This window comes from Staurois parvus, unplaced genomic scaffold, assembly GCF_062004578.1.
Source record: "Staurois parvus isolate SC_StPar_1 unplaced genomic scaffold, SC_StPar_1.0 ptg000011l, whole genome shotgun sequence".
Classification (NCBI taxonomy): domain Eukaryota; kingdom Metazoa; phylum Chordata; class Amphibia; order Anura; family Ranidae; genus Staurois; species Staurois parvus.
Genome location: NW_028317807.1, coordinates 3734516 through 3754172, shown reverse-complemented (window position 1 = coordinate 3754172; position 19657 = coordinate 3734516). Strand labels below are relative to the sequence as shown.

The window sequence follows — 19657 nt, the reverse complement described above, 5'->3', positions numbered from 1 at the left end:
GATCATCCAAATGCTCTCTAGCAAACTTCAGACGGGCCCGGACATGTACTGGCTAAAGCAGGGGGACACATCTGGCACTGCAGGATCTGAGTCCCTGGCAGCGTAGTGTGTTACTGATGGTAGCCTTTGTTACGTTGGTCCCAGCTCTCTGCAGGTCATTCACTAGGTCCCCCCGTGTGGTCCTGGGATTTTTGCTCACCGTTCTTGTGATCATTTTGACCCCACGGGGTGAGATCTTGCGTGAAGCCCCAGATCGAGGGAGATTATCAGTGGTCTTGTATGTCTTCCATTTTCTAATTATTGCTCCCACAGTTGATTTGTTCACACCAAGCTGCTTGCCTATTGCAGATTCAGTCTACCCAGCCTGGTGCAGGTCTACAATTTTGTTTCTGGTGTCCTTCGACAGCTCCTTGGTCTTCACCATAGTGGAGTTTGGAGTGTGACTGTTTGAGGTTGTGGACAGGTGTCTTTTATACTGATAACAAGTTAAAACAGGTGCCATTGATACAGGTAATGAGTGCAGGACAGAGGAGCCTCTTAAAGAAGAAGGTACAGGTCTGTGAGAGCCAGAAATCTTACTTGTTTGTAGGTTACCAAATACTTATTTTCCACCATAATATGCAACTTAATTCTTTCCAAATCAGCCAATGTGATGGTCTGGATTTGTTTTCTCATTTTGTCTCTCATAGTTGAGGTCTACCTATGATGCCAATTACAGGCCTCTCTCATCTTTTTAAGTGGGAGAACTTTCACAGTTGGTGGCTGACTAAATACTTTTTTGCCCCACTGTATAAACACCAAGGAACTTATCCACCCCTTCTTTTAAAAACCTGTCAGTTTCATCTGAAATGCAGGGGTGTATTTTTTGTTGTTTACTATAGAACACAACATATGTTTAATCTGACCTGGACTGGTATACATGTGTCTCCACAGATACATAAGCTCATTATTGTATGAAACTGCATATATATCTGCACCATTGCACAGCTCTTCTACTATAGATGATGGCTGCTGGACTTCTTCACACATATAAGATGTCAGGCAACAGTTCCTTCATTTTATTCAGAAACAATTGAGTACTGTTTTATTTTATTCATAACCCTGGAGATAAGTACCACTGTCCTGATGTGTCTCTGGATAATGAAAAAATGCACACACATCGGAAAAGAGCATAAGAACCATCATTCCTGCCCACCGAGGGAGGTACAGCACATCGGAAATATCTGAAGCATTTGAAAAGCTCATTTCATAAACCTTTATATTAATCTGATAGTGCCCATAATCTAGCAGATCAACACACAAACAAAACTCTGAAAAATATGCCTGTAATATCTTACAGTGATATTAAACTGAAAAACAAAAAAAATATTATATTACATCTTGCCAATTCTTAGATGTGGTGGCTGCATTTTCTTTCTTTTTTAGCTTTTTTTCCTTCCACTTTCACCTGGTGATCCGGCCAGTAATTCGCTATTATTCAAGCTCCTTTAACAGACCAAGATGTCCAGCAAAAGTCTCAGTTAGACTATTGAGAGAAGCCATTTAAAGCAGAACTAAACTATAAAAAACGTATCTCTGCTTCAAATGTTCAGTACCTGCAAGGTCACTCATTGGTGTCAGTATCTTCCCTTTGGCCCTTTACAGGTGCCAGTCTTTGACCATCTTGATGGCCCATGCACAAGAGTTCTGTCATCCCAGCACACAGGCACTGTGCCGGAATGTAAACCAAGCTGTACCTGTGCAGCTGCATGTACATTTTAAGTAGGTCTGCTGACAGTGGTGCGTACAATAATCAGCTTTTACTCATTTATGTAAAACCTTTACCTTCTAAAGAAAAAACTGTTGTTGTAACTGCTTAATAAATATTAGTTTGCGTTCCACTTTAATTTGTTAGTCAAGTCCATCTAAATCTAACACTGTTCTCTGCCCAGTTTACGGATGCTGCTGTCCATGGGTAGCTCTGTTGCATTTCCATCCAGAGTGGAGCCACCCTTTAGGTGTGTTACTGGCCGGATCACCAGGTGAAACAAAAGAAAAAGAAGCCTAAAAAACTACAAGTACTGCAGCCACCACATCTAAGAAGTGGTAAAATGCAATATATTAAATTTTTTGTTTAACTAGATACAGACTTTGAGCGTGCTACACATGGCCAAAATACTTCATCACTGCACACAAGATGCATGTAGCACAACCAATTGCTCTGCCCTGCTTCTTCCCCCCACCCTTCCTCCCCCAATATACCGTAATTGTTGACTAAGGCCTCATGTACACTGCTGCTCCTAAATATGAGTTTAGGAGATTTTGGTGGGTTTTTTTTGCCAAAGCCCCTGAACTCAACTCAATAAAAGCCTATGTGTCCATGTACACTTTGGCTTTTACCAAGGTTTAAGAACAGCAGAGTTTAGGGGCAGTTAAACATTCCTTTCCTGAACGCGATTCTTCAGCGTTCAGGGAAGGAATGCTTTGGCCGAAAAACCCTAAAAGTGGCAAAAACGCATTTAAACGCGTCTAATCGCAATCCGCATTTAATGCTTGGGCATTTATTCATGTCAGTTGAGAAAACTGTGCCCAATCAAATGGATAAACATGCAAATGCTAAACGTCGATAAACACGTGTAAATGCGGCTAAACTTGGTACCGCAATTACACATGTTTTTGCCACATTTAACAATTTTTGCTGCCAGGGGAGCTAAGCGCCTAGGGGAGTTCATGCGTACTTGAGGTCTTACTCAGGAGAAGTCTGCCCATGTATCTGTCAAAAACAACAGTCTGAATCAGTATTTATATACAACACTGCTCCAGACAGGATTAAACAAAGATACAAAGTAACACACTGTTACTTTTGTATCATTCTGTTCATTCATCTGCAGATCAAAGGGATTGATTTAGATCTGCAGTTGTTTTTTAAATTAAATGTTCCTGTGTTTAACCCCTTATTAACCCTTACTTTACTCTAATCAGCACTAATTAACTCCTTAGTCTTCTTCCTTCTTCAAATATTATTTTCCTGCTGATTTTTTTGTTTGTTACTATTTTATTAACTATTAATATTTAAAATTTTCTTTGCTTTTGTTTGTTTTTTTATATATTTTTTTTTACACATTTAACATACATTTACACATCTCCCATTTAAAAAAGCAAAAAACTGAAAAAAAAACCCCACTTTATTTAATTTGTAAATAACTTTGCAATGTTTTGTACCTGAATCATAATTTTAGCGCAGTTTTAAACAGGACAATTTACAGAATAAAATGTGCACATTTTATGTACAGTAACACTATTTATTTTTAAACTAACACTGCTCAAAAAAAGGAAACATTGTGTTTTGTTTAATACTGTAGCATTTTATTGTCTAAGGATTGTGAAACAAATAAATAATTGCTGCAATATAATATCATGAAAAGAAATCCTTGTTTGTCAATATATATATATGTATTACCTTATCAGTTTTAGCAATTACAAAGTTATTGCCGAATAAACAGGTACATGGCAGAAATGTAAAAATTGCTCTGGTCGATTAGGGGTGAACAGGTGTGAGAGGTGAAGTGGTTAAAGTAGAACAAAAGTCAAACCTTTTATTATTTTGAATAGAGTAAGGGCGGGTTATAACCCCTGTAAGGTTTTCATCATCTGTGTCCCATTGGGGAGATTTACCTTGACTTTCTGTCCCATAGCCAAAACAGGAATTGAGACGAAATTGTTCTAAAGTAAGGGAATCCATGATTGCCACCAGGGTCACCAGAACCAGTGCCCCCTATGGAAGATTTTGCCTCTATTACTGTTCTGAGCACAACCCAAAAAGTGGAGTTTTCTTTTACTTTCACTTTCAGAGACAACAGTAAGCAGAACAAATGGAGAAAATCTCCCTAACAGGGGCACAGACAGCAATAAAACCTGACAGGTGTTCTAATTCCTCTCCACTCTGTCCAAAACAAAAAAAAAGTTTTGTCTTTAGTTATTCTTTAACACTACTTTAATATCCAGATTATTGAAGAGGGTATAGATGCTGTAGTACAAACCCTTGATGTATGTACACGGGAAGTAATTGTACAGATTTATTTTGCCCTTGGTTCTTTGATAACTATTGTTGGCAGATATACCAGGAGTAGCTTTGTTGGCACACATGTCCCTGTGTATAGGCAATATTGTATATTTAATTAAACACATTAATTAAATATTGTGTGAGGTGACTCCCTCTCCTGTGCCTACTTAATGCGCAGTTTGTATGTTCTAATTTCTAAACAATGGGAGGATACACCCCAGTCACACCGATCCTGAGTTAAAGTGAAGTCGCACAATTTCAAAGTCAGGTGACATGCCGATTTGAGGTGTGAGTTGCATAGATATCTGATACAGATGTCTATGCAAATCGCACCAAAAGTAGTGCATGTACTACTTTAGAAATCAGTGCGGCTCCGACCAAGTAATTGCGGACAATAGGGTGCAACTTGGCATATGATTTGCAAGTTGCATGGCATGCAAACTGCATGCCATGTCACACCCAGCTTGACCGGGGTGTAAAGGTTGCAATAGAAAATGGAATCTTAAATTCTCTAATGCATTAATGTACAATTATTTTTTATTCAGTTCTATATGTGTTATTACTCTGTTTTGTCAGTGTAATAATCTCTGTTATGTTCCCATGGGGAGAAATTTAAGGTAGCAAAAATGTACACAGTTTGCAAAGACCAGTAAAGCTCTTTTCAAGCAAAATCTTGTTTCTAGGCAGAGAGATGTCAAAATTATTTAACTTAAAGTAGAACTAAAGGCAAAACTTTTTTTTTTCAATTTTGAATAGAGTAAGGAAGGGTTACAACCTCTGTAAGGGTCATTTTTGCCATCTGTGTCCCATTCACTTCAGGTCCCATAGTCAAAATAGGAAGTGAAAGAAAATCTCTCCAAAGTGAGGAATCCCTGGTTGTCATCAGAACTAGTGTCCCCACTGGAAGATATATCTCCACTATTTCTGTTTTGGGGACAACTCAAGAATTTAGGATTTTCATTTATTTTCACTTACGGAGATATTGTAAGCAGGCCTAATAAAGAGGGGGAACCTCCCTAATGGGCACATACAGAAATAGAAATCTTACAGGTATTCTAATCCTAGCACAATATTCCCAGCACACGTTCCTGAAACTGGCTGTAGGTGGAAATGGGTACTGCAGTGACCACCGGCTGGAAACCAAAGACATTCAAAGTGAAAAGAAAGTCAACAGAACACCAATGATATCCAGAATAGCTCCATAACTTTAGCGAGGGATCAAATCATAGTTACACAGCAAGCTGTATTTGTTGATACAGTAATCATGACGTGATTGCTGAATAAAGATTTGGACCTATTCTGGAGATCACTGGTGTTCTGATGACATACTATTAGCTTTAGGTGTTCTAATCCCTCTCCGCTCTATCCAAAACTAAAAGTTTTGTCTTTAGTTATACATAAATCTATTCATATACATCAATTTCTGAAGCTGGAATGGCTGTTAATATAAAAATCTAAAAGACACTGGTTTGTAGAGACCTGAATCTTTGGCCCCTACACAGTTGATCAGATTTTCTCATCTTTCACTCACCCTAGCATTTATCAAAGCCATTGATGTCATGTCTCATAGAGAAGAATGTCCTACACATTACTAGTCCAATCCCCATAGTCACCCAATGTACGTTAGGCAGTTGGTGGGTTATAAGGAGAAACCTTTTGTGGTAGCCAAGGACTCTAGGGACCGCTAGCTAACAATGATGCATTTCTGTTACAACAGTAATTTAAAGTGGTTCTAAAGGTTGCAGGTTTTTGCCTTAATGTATTTTATGCATTAAGGTAAAAAACTTTCTGAATGCAGCTTTCCCAGTCCCCCACCCCTTATACTTACATGACCCTAATATTGATCCAACGATGTGCACGATTGGCTCAGAGACAGCAGCTGGATCCACTGGCTCCCGCTTCTGTCAATCACAGCCAGTGGGGAGGAAGCAGGGGATGGGGCCGTGCTGTGCTTTGTGTATCTATGGACACACAAGAGGCTTGCTATGGGGGCACTAGGCAAGAAGTGCCAGTGATGAACCTGAGAAGAGGAGGATGCTCTGTGCAAAAGCACCACACAAAGCAGATAAGTATACCATGTTTCCATGTTTATAACATGTGATCCTTTACAATCACTTTAAGTTTTATTATTGATCCTTGAAAATTGGGTTATAACCTCACCTACACTTTATAAACAAGAAATGGTAACCACACTCAGTAGGCACAGCATCAAAAGCATTATGTGTCAAGAAAGCATTGTGTATGTAGAACAATATGCAGAGAAAAAGAAGACATCCAGCATCCAGGAGTATCTACAAGCTCTTAAAGCCAGCTACCTGCTGCCACGAGCCGACATATCCACAAGCCCCCCATCAAAGATGGACTTGGACGTTTATTTCACGTGGACCTTACATTAACTCATATCTATCTATGGTCCCCCACCTACCCCTCATAGGGTAGATGCTCAAACGCTCCCTATCCCCATTTACCCTATAACTGTAAGAAAACTGTAATTCCCATCATTAAAATTCACAATTAAAACAACCCTATAACTAAGGTTCCAGCAAATTAGACCTTCCTAGCAATAGATTACGTATATAATTAATTTCTCTGGCAACCTATGTCTCTTATCTTCCCTCCATTCCAGCACTGAGGCCTTCAACATACTCTTCAGCATTCAGCACTTTCAGGAGTGTCAGCAATCTGTATCTTCTGCTGCATGCTGTGTCTCCATCCTCCGACACTACATAACTACAGAACACAGCAGTGACATAGAGGTCGGAGCCAAAGCCAAAACCTGACTGTGCCACTTTACCATCAGTACGTCAGTATTACAAGGTAACATTACTACCTGCAAGAAATATTACCTTTGTTACCAGAAATAAAGACCTGCTTTTTCCCAGCTCCCAGCCTAGGCACTTAGAACACATGGCCTCTGGCTACCAATCATTACTTCAGATAGTCTATTGTCTTTAACTAGCATAAGCTAAGAAAATGAAAATGACTGCCCCTATGAACATATATAATTACTACAAACAGATGTGAGATTATTAATACATTATCACATGTATTAAAAGACTGTAACTGGCCTTAAAGAATATGTAAATACAACATTTCATATTCCTGATATGTGCCTGCTGTAGTATGCACTTGTATGAAAAAGTATCCTGTTCTCCCTGTATTGCTTTGTTTGCGTGAAATCCCTGGTGTTTCTGCCAGTCCCTCTGCTTTCCTATTAAAACTGACCACACTAGGCATGAAAGCACAGCATGGTCAGATATCTGACTGGGAAATCAGCCTGCTCTCCTCCAATGATTAAACGTCTCATGACACCCCCCCCCCCTCCCCTCCGCACAGCCATTCAGCCTTACGCAGCTGAGACACTGAGAATGTGATCACGTATAAAAAAGGGACACAAAGATATTTATAATGTTTTTTAGATGTATACACAAATGGTTTGCCTTTCATTTCTGTTTTAATGGGTTGTTTTACAAGGTGAGGGTTTGCAATCAATTTAAGGCTCTGTTCACATCTTATATTTACTATGGAGAGCATTCGTGTGTACTTCATCTAGGGCGGCCAATTAATATCAGTGGACTGCCATATGCACAAGAAATGTGCAAAAGAAGTGCCTGACCCATATTTAAAATTGGGTCGCACCAAAACGCATGCTTTTGAAAGATGTATGGTGCTATTAAGAATTGATGGCACTGTTGTGCATCTGCAAAAGAGCAGCACATTTTTGTGCATTATGAAAAAATGTGTGATATATGTGCACATTCCCACAATGCACAAGTGTGAATGAAGCCTAAGTGTTGATAGTCAGTTAAAATCATGGCTATGTATATAGTCTATTTTTTTTTTTTACCAGCAAAACTTCACTGCTTACCAATAAGAGTATTTCCGACTACCAGAGGAGCAAAAGGATAGATGGATTTCAGCTGGAGGAGCTCTGTAAGACAAGATGGAGTGATCCATTTACTCTTATCACCCTGCAGAACCAACGTCTTCCTTCTCTGTTCTTCCATCATTATCTGGACTGAAACACACACAAAGTTTTAACATTACACAGCAGGAAAAAAACGTGCTATTTTCATAAAAATATTTAGTATGCTATGTTGTTGGGAGGAATGGGCAGGTATACTGATAAATCAGAAAATTAATCATTGGCTTACATGACAAGGTTTCAGATATGATGAATTGTGAATAATACAGGCATAGCATGAAAATCATTGTTTGCATATGTTGAAACAAGAAGAATGTAACAACACTAGAAAACATCTGTGCAGTCCTGATATATACTGTATATATATATACTGCTCAAAAAAAAAATTAAGGGAACACTTTGAAAGCACATCATATATCAATGGGGGAAAATATCATGCTGGATATCTATACTGATATGGACTGGGTTATGTGTTAGGAGCGTAAGGATGCCTCATCGTTTGATGGAAATGAAAATGATCGACCTACAGAGGAGTGAATTCAAAGACACCCAAAAATCAAAGTGAAAAAATTATGCAGCAGGCTAGTCCATTTTTGCTGAAATTTAATTGCAGCAACTAAAAATGGTATGAATGACCGCCACGTGCTTGTATGCATGCCTGACAATGTCAGGGTATGCTCCTTCCAGATCTGGACCAGGGCATCACTGAGATCTTGGACAGCCTGAGGTGCAACCTGGCGGCGTTGGATGGATAAATACATGACATTCCAGAGGTGTTCTATTGGATTTGAGTCAGGTGAGCATGAGGGCCATTCAATAGTATCAACTCCTTCATCCTCCAGAAACTGCCTTCTTACTCTGGCCACATGAAGTCAGGCATTGTCCTGCACCAGGAGGAACCCAAGATCCACTGCACCAGCATAGGGTCTGATGGCAGTCAGGGTGCCATTGTCTAGACTGTAGAGGTCTGTGCGTCCCTCCATGGATATGCCTACCCACCACCAAAACGGTCATGCTGAATGATGCTACAGGCAGCATAACATTCTCCATGGCTTCTCCAGACCCTTTCACGTCTGTCACATGTGCTCAGGGTGAACCTGGTCACATTTTTGTAAATATTTTATTATATCTTTTCATGTGACAACACTGAGGAAATGACACTTTGCTACACTGTAAAGTAGTGAGTGTACAGCATGTATAACAGTGTAAATTGTTGTCCCCTCAAAATAACTCAACACACAGCCATTAATGTCTAAACCGCTGGCAACAAAAGTGAGTACACCCCTAAGTGAAAATGTCTAAATTGGGCGCAATTAGCTATTTTCCCTCCCCAGTGTCATGTGACTCGTTAGTGTTACAAGGTCTCAGGTGTGAATGGAGAGCAGGTGAGTTAAATTTGGTGTTATCGCTCTCACTCTGTCATACTGGTCACTGAAAGTTCAACATGGCACCTCATGGCAAAGAACTCTCTGAAGATCTGAAAAAAAAAATTGTTCCTCTACATAAAGATGGCCTAGGCTATAAGAAGATTGCCAAGACCCTGAAACTGAGCTGCAGCATGGTGGCCAAGACCATACAGTGGTTTAACAGGACAGGTACCAGTCAGAACAGGCCTTGCCATGGTTGAAGAAGTTGAGTGCACATGATCAGTGTCATATCCAGAGGCTGTCTTTGGGAAATAGATGTATGAGTGCTGCCAGCATTGCTGCAGAGGTTGAAGGGGTGGAGGGTTAGCCTGTCAGTGCTCAGACCATATGCCGCACACTGCATCAAATTGGTCTGCATGGCTGTCATCCCAGAAGGAAGCCTCTTCTAAAGATGATGCACAAGAAAGCCCGCAAACAGTTTGCCAAGACAAGCAGACTAAGGATATGAATTACTGAATCCATGTCCTGTGGTCTGATGAGACCAAGATAAACTTCTTTTGCTCAGATGGGGTCAAGTGTGTGTGGCGGCAACCTGGTGAGGAATACAAAGACAAGTGTGTCTTGCCTACAGTCAAGTATGGTGGTGGGAGTGTAATGGTCTGGGGCTGCATGAGTGCTACTAGCACTGGGGAGCTACAGTTCATTGAGGGAACCATGAATGCCAACATGTACTGTGAAATACTGAAGCAGAGCATGATCAGAGACTGGGCCACAGGGCAGTATTCCAACATGAAAACAACCCCAAACACATCTCCAAGACAACCACTGCCTTGCTAAAGAAGCTGAGGGTAAAGGTGATGGACTGGCCAAGCATGTCTCCAGGCCTAAACCCTATTGAGCATCTGTGGGGCATTCTCAAATGGAAGGAAGAGGAGCGCAAGGTCTCTAACATCCACCAGCTCCCTGATGTCGTCATGGAGGTGTGGAAGAGGACTACACAAAATATTGACACTTTGGGCCCAATTTGGGCATTTTCTCTTAGGTTTGTACTCACTTTTGTTGCCAGCATTTTAGACATTAATGGCTGTGTGCTGAGTTATTTTACAGTAACCACTGCCTAAACACATCTAATAATACAAAAAAAACATCCCCCCAAATGTATAATAAAAGTCCAATATTCATTTGTAACTCCAAACACACGTGGTCACTCCCAAATCTTCTTTACATATAGTATATGGCCCCAAATTAAAACAGTGTACTCCACCAAGTGAAATTTCCAATCTGCTGACCTCCATACTTGACCTTCATGGAGTAAGGTCAAATAGCACTTTTTGCCCCCCCCCCCCCCACAAAGCTAACACTCAATCCCTTAAACCCTCCTTATTTGGTCTCATATGTGGCCCATGTATATGTAGCATGTGCAAAAAAGAAGGGAACTAATAGTGCTTACTGTGTTTATGATCTTTCATAATAAAATACTCCTAAATGTATACTATCAGTCTGCCTGTACCAGTCTCACAGCTTAGCAGTCCCATAATGAAAGTGTGATGACGTGATTGACAGATGGCTCCGCCCCCTGTGCACATTACATCCAGTGGGCAGGACTTCTTTAGTAGGAGAATATTAGAAGAGGGATGTGAAATTGTTACAAAGACATTATAGATCACTGACCGTAATTAAAGCATAAAATCAGATGTATTTGTGAAAGTGCAGTACATACTAAGTAATTTATAGTTGCAACATGGATATTCGCTAGCGCCCAGAGAGGTCATACTACTGCTTTCTGTACTTTCTGTACAAAAGAGCCACACCATCTTTGTTCACTAATCAACCACCATCTTCTGGGACTGGGATGCTGACATTATTTTTTTGTAAACGTAGCCTTTAAATAGGTAAACTGTTTACAGATATCTGGGTATCTTCATTTGCATATTCTGCAAAATGTTCAAATTAAGCTATTATAATGATGAGAAGCACTCCAGGGGCATCAATGTTTGTCTTTAACATTTTCAATTGCTTCCCAAAAAAACTGCAGCATGTTTGTCAAGATGTTTGTATACATTCCCAACTGTGAGTATCCAAAAATCACCGCCATTTCTAAAGAATAAGAGTTCATATATGCAGCTCAATGGAAAATGCACATGCATAGACAAGGAGATCATGTTCACACAGCAGCTGAAACTGGTCACATGCCTGATGAAGGGGTCCTGTGAGACTCCAAAACGTTGCTGTTGCTGTAACTATATGATTGCTTTTTAAAGCTTTGGACCCATATTGGAGTACTTTGGTGTGCCGGTGACATTTCTTCCTTGCATAGACAAAGATGTCATGTTCACACAGCTGCTGAAACTGTCAGTCTCCACCAGAAATGTCATGATGAGTACAATAAACAACTAAGTCATTTTGCTACATAAACAATCCAAGAATAATAGAAGTCTGGAAAAACTATGCATCAACCACAGACCTACTCTGATCACATTATGTTGTCAGCCTAAACACAATTCTTTATATATTAAAAAAAAAGCAAAATCAAGAAAGTAATCTATGGTTAATTCTGTGTCTAGGTATATTTGCAACATAAATCTGCAAGTGTTATGATTACCCCATACAGGTCATGAAACAAAACAACAAAGAGTAAAATGAAAAGATAGAATGATGGGTGGGGCAATTTACAGAACAAGCTCAATAGCATCTATTCATCTATTGTAGTTGACGATACATATAAAATGGCCTGGATTATGTGTGCCATAGTTTTATACTGAAAGGAAATACATATAGTATTGTAAGCAAAGCACATTCCTCATAATGTAAGTGGGAATACATTTTGACCTTGGACAAAATAAGGCTAGTTAAAGACTGCCTGTCTGATCCCACTCATTGTCTAAATCAGCCTTTCTCAACCAGGGTTCCATAGAACCATAGGGTTCCTCTAGAGTTTGCTAGAGGCTTTCTGAGCAGTGAATAATGGCAGAATAATTTCTCTACTAATGGTTCCTGCATATATGTGTAAAGCACTGTGTAAATTGATGGCACTGTATAAGTACCTATAATAAATAATACCAGGATCAACATCAGAGTAGTGCAGATCCAGAGATGTGGGACCAGTGGAGCCTCTCCCTTTGTCTCTCAGATAGGTAACCACTAACCCCCAATGATCTTTTCAGCTGTCCGTAAGGGTGACATTGTTCCCACTGATTCCTAAAGTACCTGGGCATTTTTCCCAACTACCCTCAGTGTATTGGAATATTTTCTCACATATTTTCCACTGATCTCCAATGTTACTGGCCATTCTTCTCAACTACTCTCAATTCATTTGAGCATTTTCCCACATTTATTTCCTCACAGATCACCAATGTAACGGGCATGCTTCCCATTTTCAAATGTAATGGTGCCTTCTTCCCACTAACCGATTAGTCATTCTTTTCCACCTAATGCAAGAGACATTCTTTCCACTGACCATTGTAAGAAGGTCCTTCTCTCTTTCAATATATATATATAGTCCCTTCTCCAATGACAACCTATGTATGGGGAGGCCATAATTATTGTTATCTATATTTATTACATTTCATAATTATTGTTAAAAATAATTTTCAAATGTAGAGTGGGAGGTTAAAAAAATATCTGAGTGTCAAATATGGCATAAATAAATAAATAAATAAATAAATAAATACACACACACACATATATATATATATATATATATATATATATACACGGGATAGATTAAAATACTACACAATTTGTAGGTGTGAAAGTGACAACAAAAAGTTGAATATGGAACATTAGAGAGATCAATAAGATGTAGCTATAATAATTATATATACAGGGGTTAGACAAAACAATAAAAACACTCCATGATTTGCAAGTGTGAAAGTGACAACGTTTCACTTTGAAAGTGGAAGTGATGTAACATTCTTTTGCTTCTGCTGTATGATGAGACACCTAGCTAACAGGTGGGAAGATTCACTTTCGTCATTCACTGCGTGTGCTGCTAGTAATACGGAGTCATGTCAGATCTTACTGAGCTTCAAAGAGGGCAAATTGTTGGTGCTGCTTAGCTGGTGCCTCTGTGACTGAAGTTGCCAATTTATTTGCCATGTCATGAGGTACAGTATTGAAGGTTATGACGGCAATAGCACGGCTGACCTGGGCAGCTGACCAAAAGAGACAAAAGGACATTGTGCAGGATTGAGACTCTCAGCCTTCATGGGGCTGAGAATGAGCTCTGCAGTCACTTTGCAGCAGTTGTTTTCTTATTCCGATCACATTCATTCAGTTGCCAAAGTCAACCAAATCTATGCTTATCAGATAACGTTTTACCAAAAACTGCATATTCCATCATAACCTTTGGTACTGTACCTCGCGCCGTGGCAAATTTGGCAACTTTAGTCACAGAGGCACCAGCTAAGCGGCCACCAACAATTTGCCCTCTTTGAAGCTCAGTAAGCTCTGACCAGACTCCATATTACTAGCAGCACAAGCAGTGAATGAAGAAAGGGAGGCTTCCCACCTGTTAGCTAGGTGTCTCATCACGTAGCAGAAGCAAAAGAATATTACATCACTTTCGCTTTCAGCGTGAAACATGCTGTCACTTTCACACCTGCAAATCATGGAGTGTTTTTATTGTTTTGTCTAAGCTCTGTATATATAATTATTATTATAGATAAATCTTATTGATCACTAATGTTCCACAATCAACTTTTTAGCAGGGGTTGCTGTGATCTGAAAATTATTTAAGAGTTCCTCTGCAGAGAACAGGCAAGAAAGATTGGTCTAAGCTAACAAGATCAGACATCTTGTGTTGTCTGCATGTTTCTATAGAATTTGTTAAAGCTGCACTGTAGCTCCTACAAAATGACATATAATTATGGTAAGCTAACATTATCCTTCACAACACAGCTGAACGTCAGAAATATACTGTAAATGTAACTTTATTGGTGGCTATGGATCAATTTCAAAGGGAACCAGTGGTGAGAGGAATATGAGTGTTACAAATGCATACATTCTTTCTGAAAATATATATTATATCATTACACATTTCTTTTTTATTGGTTTCTATTCCTATGGGGCCCAGGCAGTATAGGGAGCTTTGACTTCAGCCTAGGTCCAGTGTTGAATCCCATCTCTTTTATCTCATCTCATCTTTGTACTAAACATTCTATGAATGAAAAGTGCTCTATGAATGAAGGAGGTGGTCCTTGCATTCTGTCTGTCCTCCATTCATATATTGATGCTCATACAAGCTATAGTACAGCACCTATGAATGGAGGAGGTGGGTGAAAAGGGTGGGCATAGCCAGCACTCTTGATGAGTGCATATGATAGGTCCAGCAGCTCTATTAATCCCTACTGCACCAGAACATTACGGAGGTGGGGATTGGGGGGGAGGGGGTTGGAGGAGATTTAAACTAAAGCAGGCACCAGCAGCACAAAGGACAGGTTGCATTGATAGTAAATAATGTCCCTTGTGCTGATTTATTTTTGACTAAACCTAGGCCTTAAATATAACAAACTAAAACAACAAATTTCCCACTACTGATTGTCTACAACAGAGGTCTCCAAAATGCAGCTCGGGGGCCAGATGAGGCTTGCTTTTATCCAGCCCTTGGGGCACTATTTAATTCACCGACACCAATAATGGAGCACAGTTCCTCCCAATGACACCAATGATGGGCCACAGTTCCTTCCAATGACATTAACAATGGGGCCCAATGGCACTAATGATGGGGCACAATTCCTACCAATGACGCCAATGATGGGGCACAATTCCTCCCAATGACACCAGTGGTGGGGTACAATTCCTCCCAATGATACCAATGATAGGGCACAGTTCCTCCCAATGACACCAACGATGGGGCACATTTCCTCCCAATGACACCAATGATGGGACACAGTTCCTTCAAATGACACCAACGATGGGGCACAGTTCCTCCCAATGAAGCCAGTGATGGGGCACAATTCCTCCCAATTACATCACCGATGGGGCACAATTCTGCCCCATCACACCAATAATGGGAAACTATTCCTACCAATGACACCAATGATGGGGCACTATTCCTACCAATGACACCAACAATGGGGCCCAATTACACCAATGATGGGGCACAATTCCTCCCATGGGGCATTGTTTTCTCCAACTGATGCTGGGACATTTTCTAGTCCTGATGGTCACAGTGCAGTCCCTCTAAAGTCTTAAGAACAGTAAACTGGCTCTTTGTTTAAAAAGTTTGGAGTCACCTGGTCTACAATATTAACAGAAATGTAGACAGTAAAAAAGAATCCAAATTGTTTCAAAGTGTTTGCAAGTAACAAAACAAGTTTAAGGATTGAGCTACTAGAGTAATATAGTTGTATTACCTGTTTATTGTGACCTAGATTTCTTGTGCGATAACTACACTCATTCAATAATTAGAATATTCTTTGATGTCCTGATTTTTGGAAAAGGAATATAGATTGATAAACATCAAGTATATTTCAATGTAAAATGTCAGAAAACTGCAGCCATAAGGTAAAAAATGCTTGTTTCAGGAACACTTTGGCAAATTTAGAAAACAGTGTAGAGATATCACATTGTTGAAAATGTTCAAATTGTAAAAATAAGTAAATAAATAAATAGGTTTCCCTGTAGTAGTACACAATGGAAACTAACAACTAGTAATGAAAAATCATGGTTAATGGAAACCCAACTTCAGGATTAATGCACTGAACTCCCAGCATTAAAAATGCCTTTGAAATTAGATCACATGAGTTGTAGATGTGGCCACCAACTTTACATTTTCCCCCTGTACCTGTCCTGTAACAAAGGTAATTTTCAATGCCTTTGGCTTGGAAGCCTTAAAGTGGTTGTAAAACCTTCCATATACCCAGTGAAGTTAATGGCCTCAGTTGATACATAGAGATGAAACAAATCCTCCATGATACATGAGTTGTACCTGTTTCGCTGCAGTATTCTCTTCTCTACAGCTGTTCAAAGTGCTGAATTTATAAAGCTTGTCTGAGAGTTCAAAAAAGAGGGAAAGAGCGCTGAAATTACACAGTTCAGAGCTCAGTCAGAGTTAATTGGAGGGAAGGGACACGCCCTCCTTCACACAGGAACAGAGCTGAGGCTGTCAATCAGCTACAGGTCCCTCCCCATCACTATTTTTTTCTTTGTGTCAGAAAAACTGTCAGAAGTGATTCATGCTGATAGCAGAGGAACAACGCAGCAGACAGAAATGACACTTAGTGCTCTGGATTGAGCCAAGCACACAGTATAGATTGTTATGCTGCCCTTCTGGGGTTTACAACCTCTCTAAAGTTTATTAATATTATTTCAGGTACTTGTATAGCGCCATCAATTTACGCAGCTCTTTACATATATATTGTACATTCACATCAGTCCCTAACCCACAAGGGGCGTACAATCTAAGGTTATTACATTTTTGTGCTGGAAACCTGGAAAGGAAAAATAGATTGAGGGTGGGTTTTATTCAGCAGACTACATTGGCATGCTTGTAAGGCCAATGACTCTAGTGCCATGCTGACAACACCGCCTGTGTGCTGAGGGCTATAAAGGATTTGCTTTTGGCAGCTGGGCCTTTAGTGATAATCCCAAATTGATAAATTGACAAACACTCAGGATAGAACTCAGATATAGGGGTTGATTTACTAAAACCGGAGAGTACAAAATCTGGTGTAGCTCTGCATGGCAGCACAGTGGCTAAATGGTTAGCACTTCCGCCTGGCAGTACTAGGGTCATTGGTTCAAATCCCAACCACCGCACCACCTGCCTGGAGTTTGCCATGTTCCCCGTGTGCCTGCGTGGGTTTCCTCCAGGTACTCCAATTTCCTCCCACATTCCAAAGACATGCTGGTAGGTTAATTGGCACCTGTCTAAATTGGCCCTAATATGTATATGTATGAATGTGAGTTAGGGACCTTAGATCGTACGTCCCTTGAGGGTTAGGGACTGATGTGAATGTACAATATATGTGGAAAGCGCTGTGTAAATTGACAGCACTATATAAGTACCTGTAATAAATAAATAAATAACTTCAGTTTGTTCAAAAAAGCTTTGGCAAACTAAAAAACAAAACCTGGAAGCCGATTGGTTTCTATGCAGATGCACTAGATTGCGTACTCCAGTTTTAGTAAATCAATCCCATATTGTCTACATATATGACAGTGGGGCTCATTGGAGAAGATTAGGAAAAAATGAAGTGAAAAAGAGAAAGGGACAACACAACACAAAGTAGACAAGCAGCAAAGTAATGAACGAAGCTGCAAAAGCTTAGAGAAACAGCTACTGGCGGCCAGGCCTGGCATGTCAGAGGTCAGGTAGTTATGAAGAGTTTGACTGAACTGAATAAACAGGATCTATTGTATGAATATGAAATCTGAGTGCTCAGTTGTTTGCATGTAATGGTAGCATAAGCTTAGAATTCAACCATGCAACAAGATTAAGAATTGAAAGGGTGTATAATAAGGCAGGTTTATGGCATGCTAAGAAGGTTATTAATGGGGTTTTGGTATGAAGTGAAATTGCAGACAAATCCTTGTTTTTGTTAGTTCTTGAAGGAGCGGTGAAAAACTGGAACCATTTTCAGATTTTTTTAAATTGTTTTCTGTGGGCGAGACTGACAATGTTGTCTCCATCACAAAAAAAGTGAAAGAAATCTAACAGGGACACATCCCAATAAAAGCATCTTATTAGAGTAGGGGAGGGGACAAATATCCATCACATTTTCATTTTCAAAGTTTTTTTCACATTTATGATACATACCTGTTAATCACAATCAGGTTACACAGTTCATTATGTAAACATACAAACAGTAGGAACATATACAACAATAAACAATTGTCAATTGCTTTGAGATCTCCTCTTTCTTCCATTGCCAGTAAAAATGTTTTCCTTGGATAGGAAGTTAGGGGAGACTTCCCCAACATGGCCATAGACATCAATAAATGCAGTACAGAGGTTCTAACCTTTTCTCAGCAATAAATACTGTACAGACCCACCTGGAAGAAAAATATATTTTAAATATATTTTAAAAATATTATTCCAAAATATATTGACATATATTTGAAATACTACAATTTTACCGTATTTAATATATTTAAAAATATATTTCAATAAATATATATATATATATATATATATATATATATATACTGTATGTTGAAATGCATTTTTATTACAAAATATATGAAAGACATGTTTAAAAATAAATTTTCAAATATACTGTATGTCTTCAAAAACACATGTACCGGTAATCTACATTTTTAGAATGCATTTACAAATTTAAAAAAAATATATTTTTGTAAAAATATTTTTCATATATTTTGTAATATAAAAAAAACACATTTCAACATGCAGTGTATATATACATATATATATATATATATATATATATATATATATATATATGTATGTATTGAAATTTATTTTGAAATATATTTAATACGGCCAAAATTGTAGTATTTCAAATATATTTTAATATATTTGAGAAGAATATTTTTAAAATATATTTCAAATATATTTTTCTTCCATGTGGGGAGGTTCTATCCTTTTCTCAGCAATAAATACCATACAGAGGTTCTTACCTTTTCTCAGTGCTATTTCACACATGTGCGGTGTGGATTGAAACTCAGGTTTACAGCTAATTGACACAGTAGCTGTTCACAGGTTCAGGTCAGGATCAGCTCAGGATTTTATCCTGTTCACACCTGTCAGGTTTAGAAACAGTTCCCATAGAAGTCAATAGCCTGTAATCCACACTTGAACTGGACCACACTGCTCAGAAATCAGACATGACTCTTTTTTAAACCGCACTGAATCTGCACCAGCAGTGCACTGGACAAATGTGTATAGGCACCATAGGCAGCAATGTTATTTCATGTCATACGGATTGGATGTGCTTCAAACCGCATCCAATCCGCATATATGTGAACGGGCACTTACTCTTTACAGCATTTCAAATTTACAGAAGAAGAGTAACAAAAGTACTAGTTAACTAATTTAATGCTTCTGGCATAAGTGGCAGGCAAAAGGTTCCTTTTCTGCAGCAAACATTACATATGGAATTTGGCTTGTGAACCAAGCTGACTAGTACTAGCTCCTCAGGGCATGAGTGCACACCATAATTATAGCTGAGCTGTTAAAATGACAAAAATGTATTTTCTTTTCTTGTGCGATAACATAGATACTGCAGGTGTCCAGTGTGTGCATGTGTGTGTGTTTCTTTTTTTTTTATGTACTAACATTAAGATCTGGTTCACACTAATTTGTATGGCTCTTATGCATATAGAAAAGGGTGCTTAGTAAGCCTAAAACCCAAACCACAT

The 19657-nt window shown here is 39.1% G+C and overlaps 1 protein-coding gene across 2 annotated transcripts in view; it reads right to left on the bottom strand.

Annotated features, from left to right (window-relative positions):
* The window catches only part of LOC149473718 (aldehyde oxidase-like), a 135368-nt gene that overhangs the window by 104432 nt on the left and 11279 nt on the right, over positions 1-19657 (bottom strand). For both annotated transcript variants that reach the window (XM_089670206.1, XM_089670213.1), the window contains exon 2: positions 7911-8060. In XM_089670206.1, the coding sequence (XP_089526332.1) occupies positions 7911-8052 (142 nt within the window). In that variant the 5' untranslated portion in view covers positions 8053-8060. The remainder of the gene's footprint in view (positions 1-7910; positions 8061-19657) is intronic.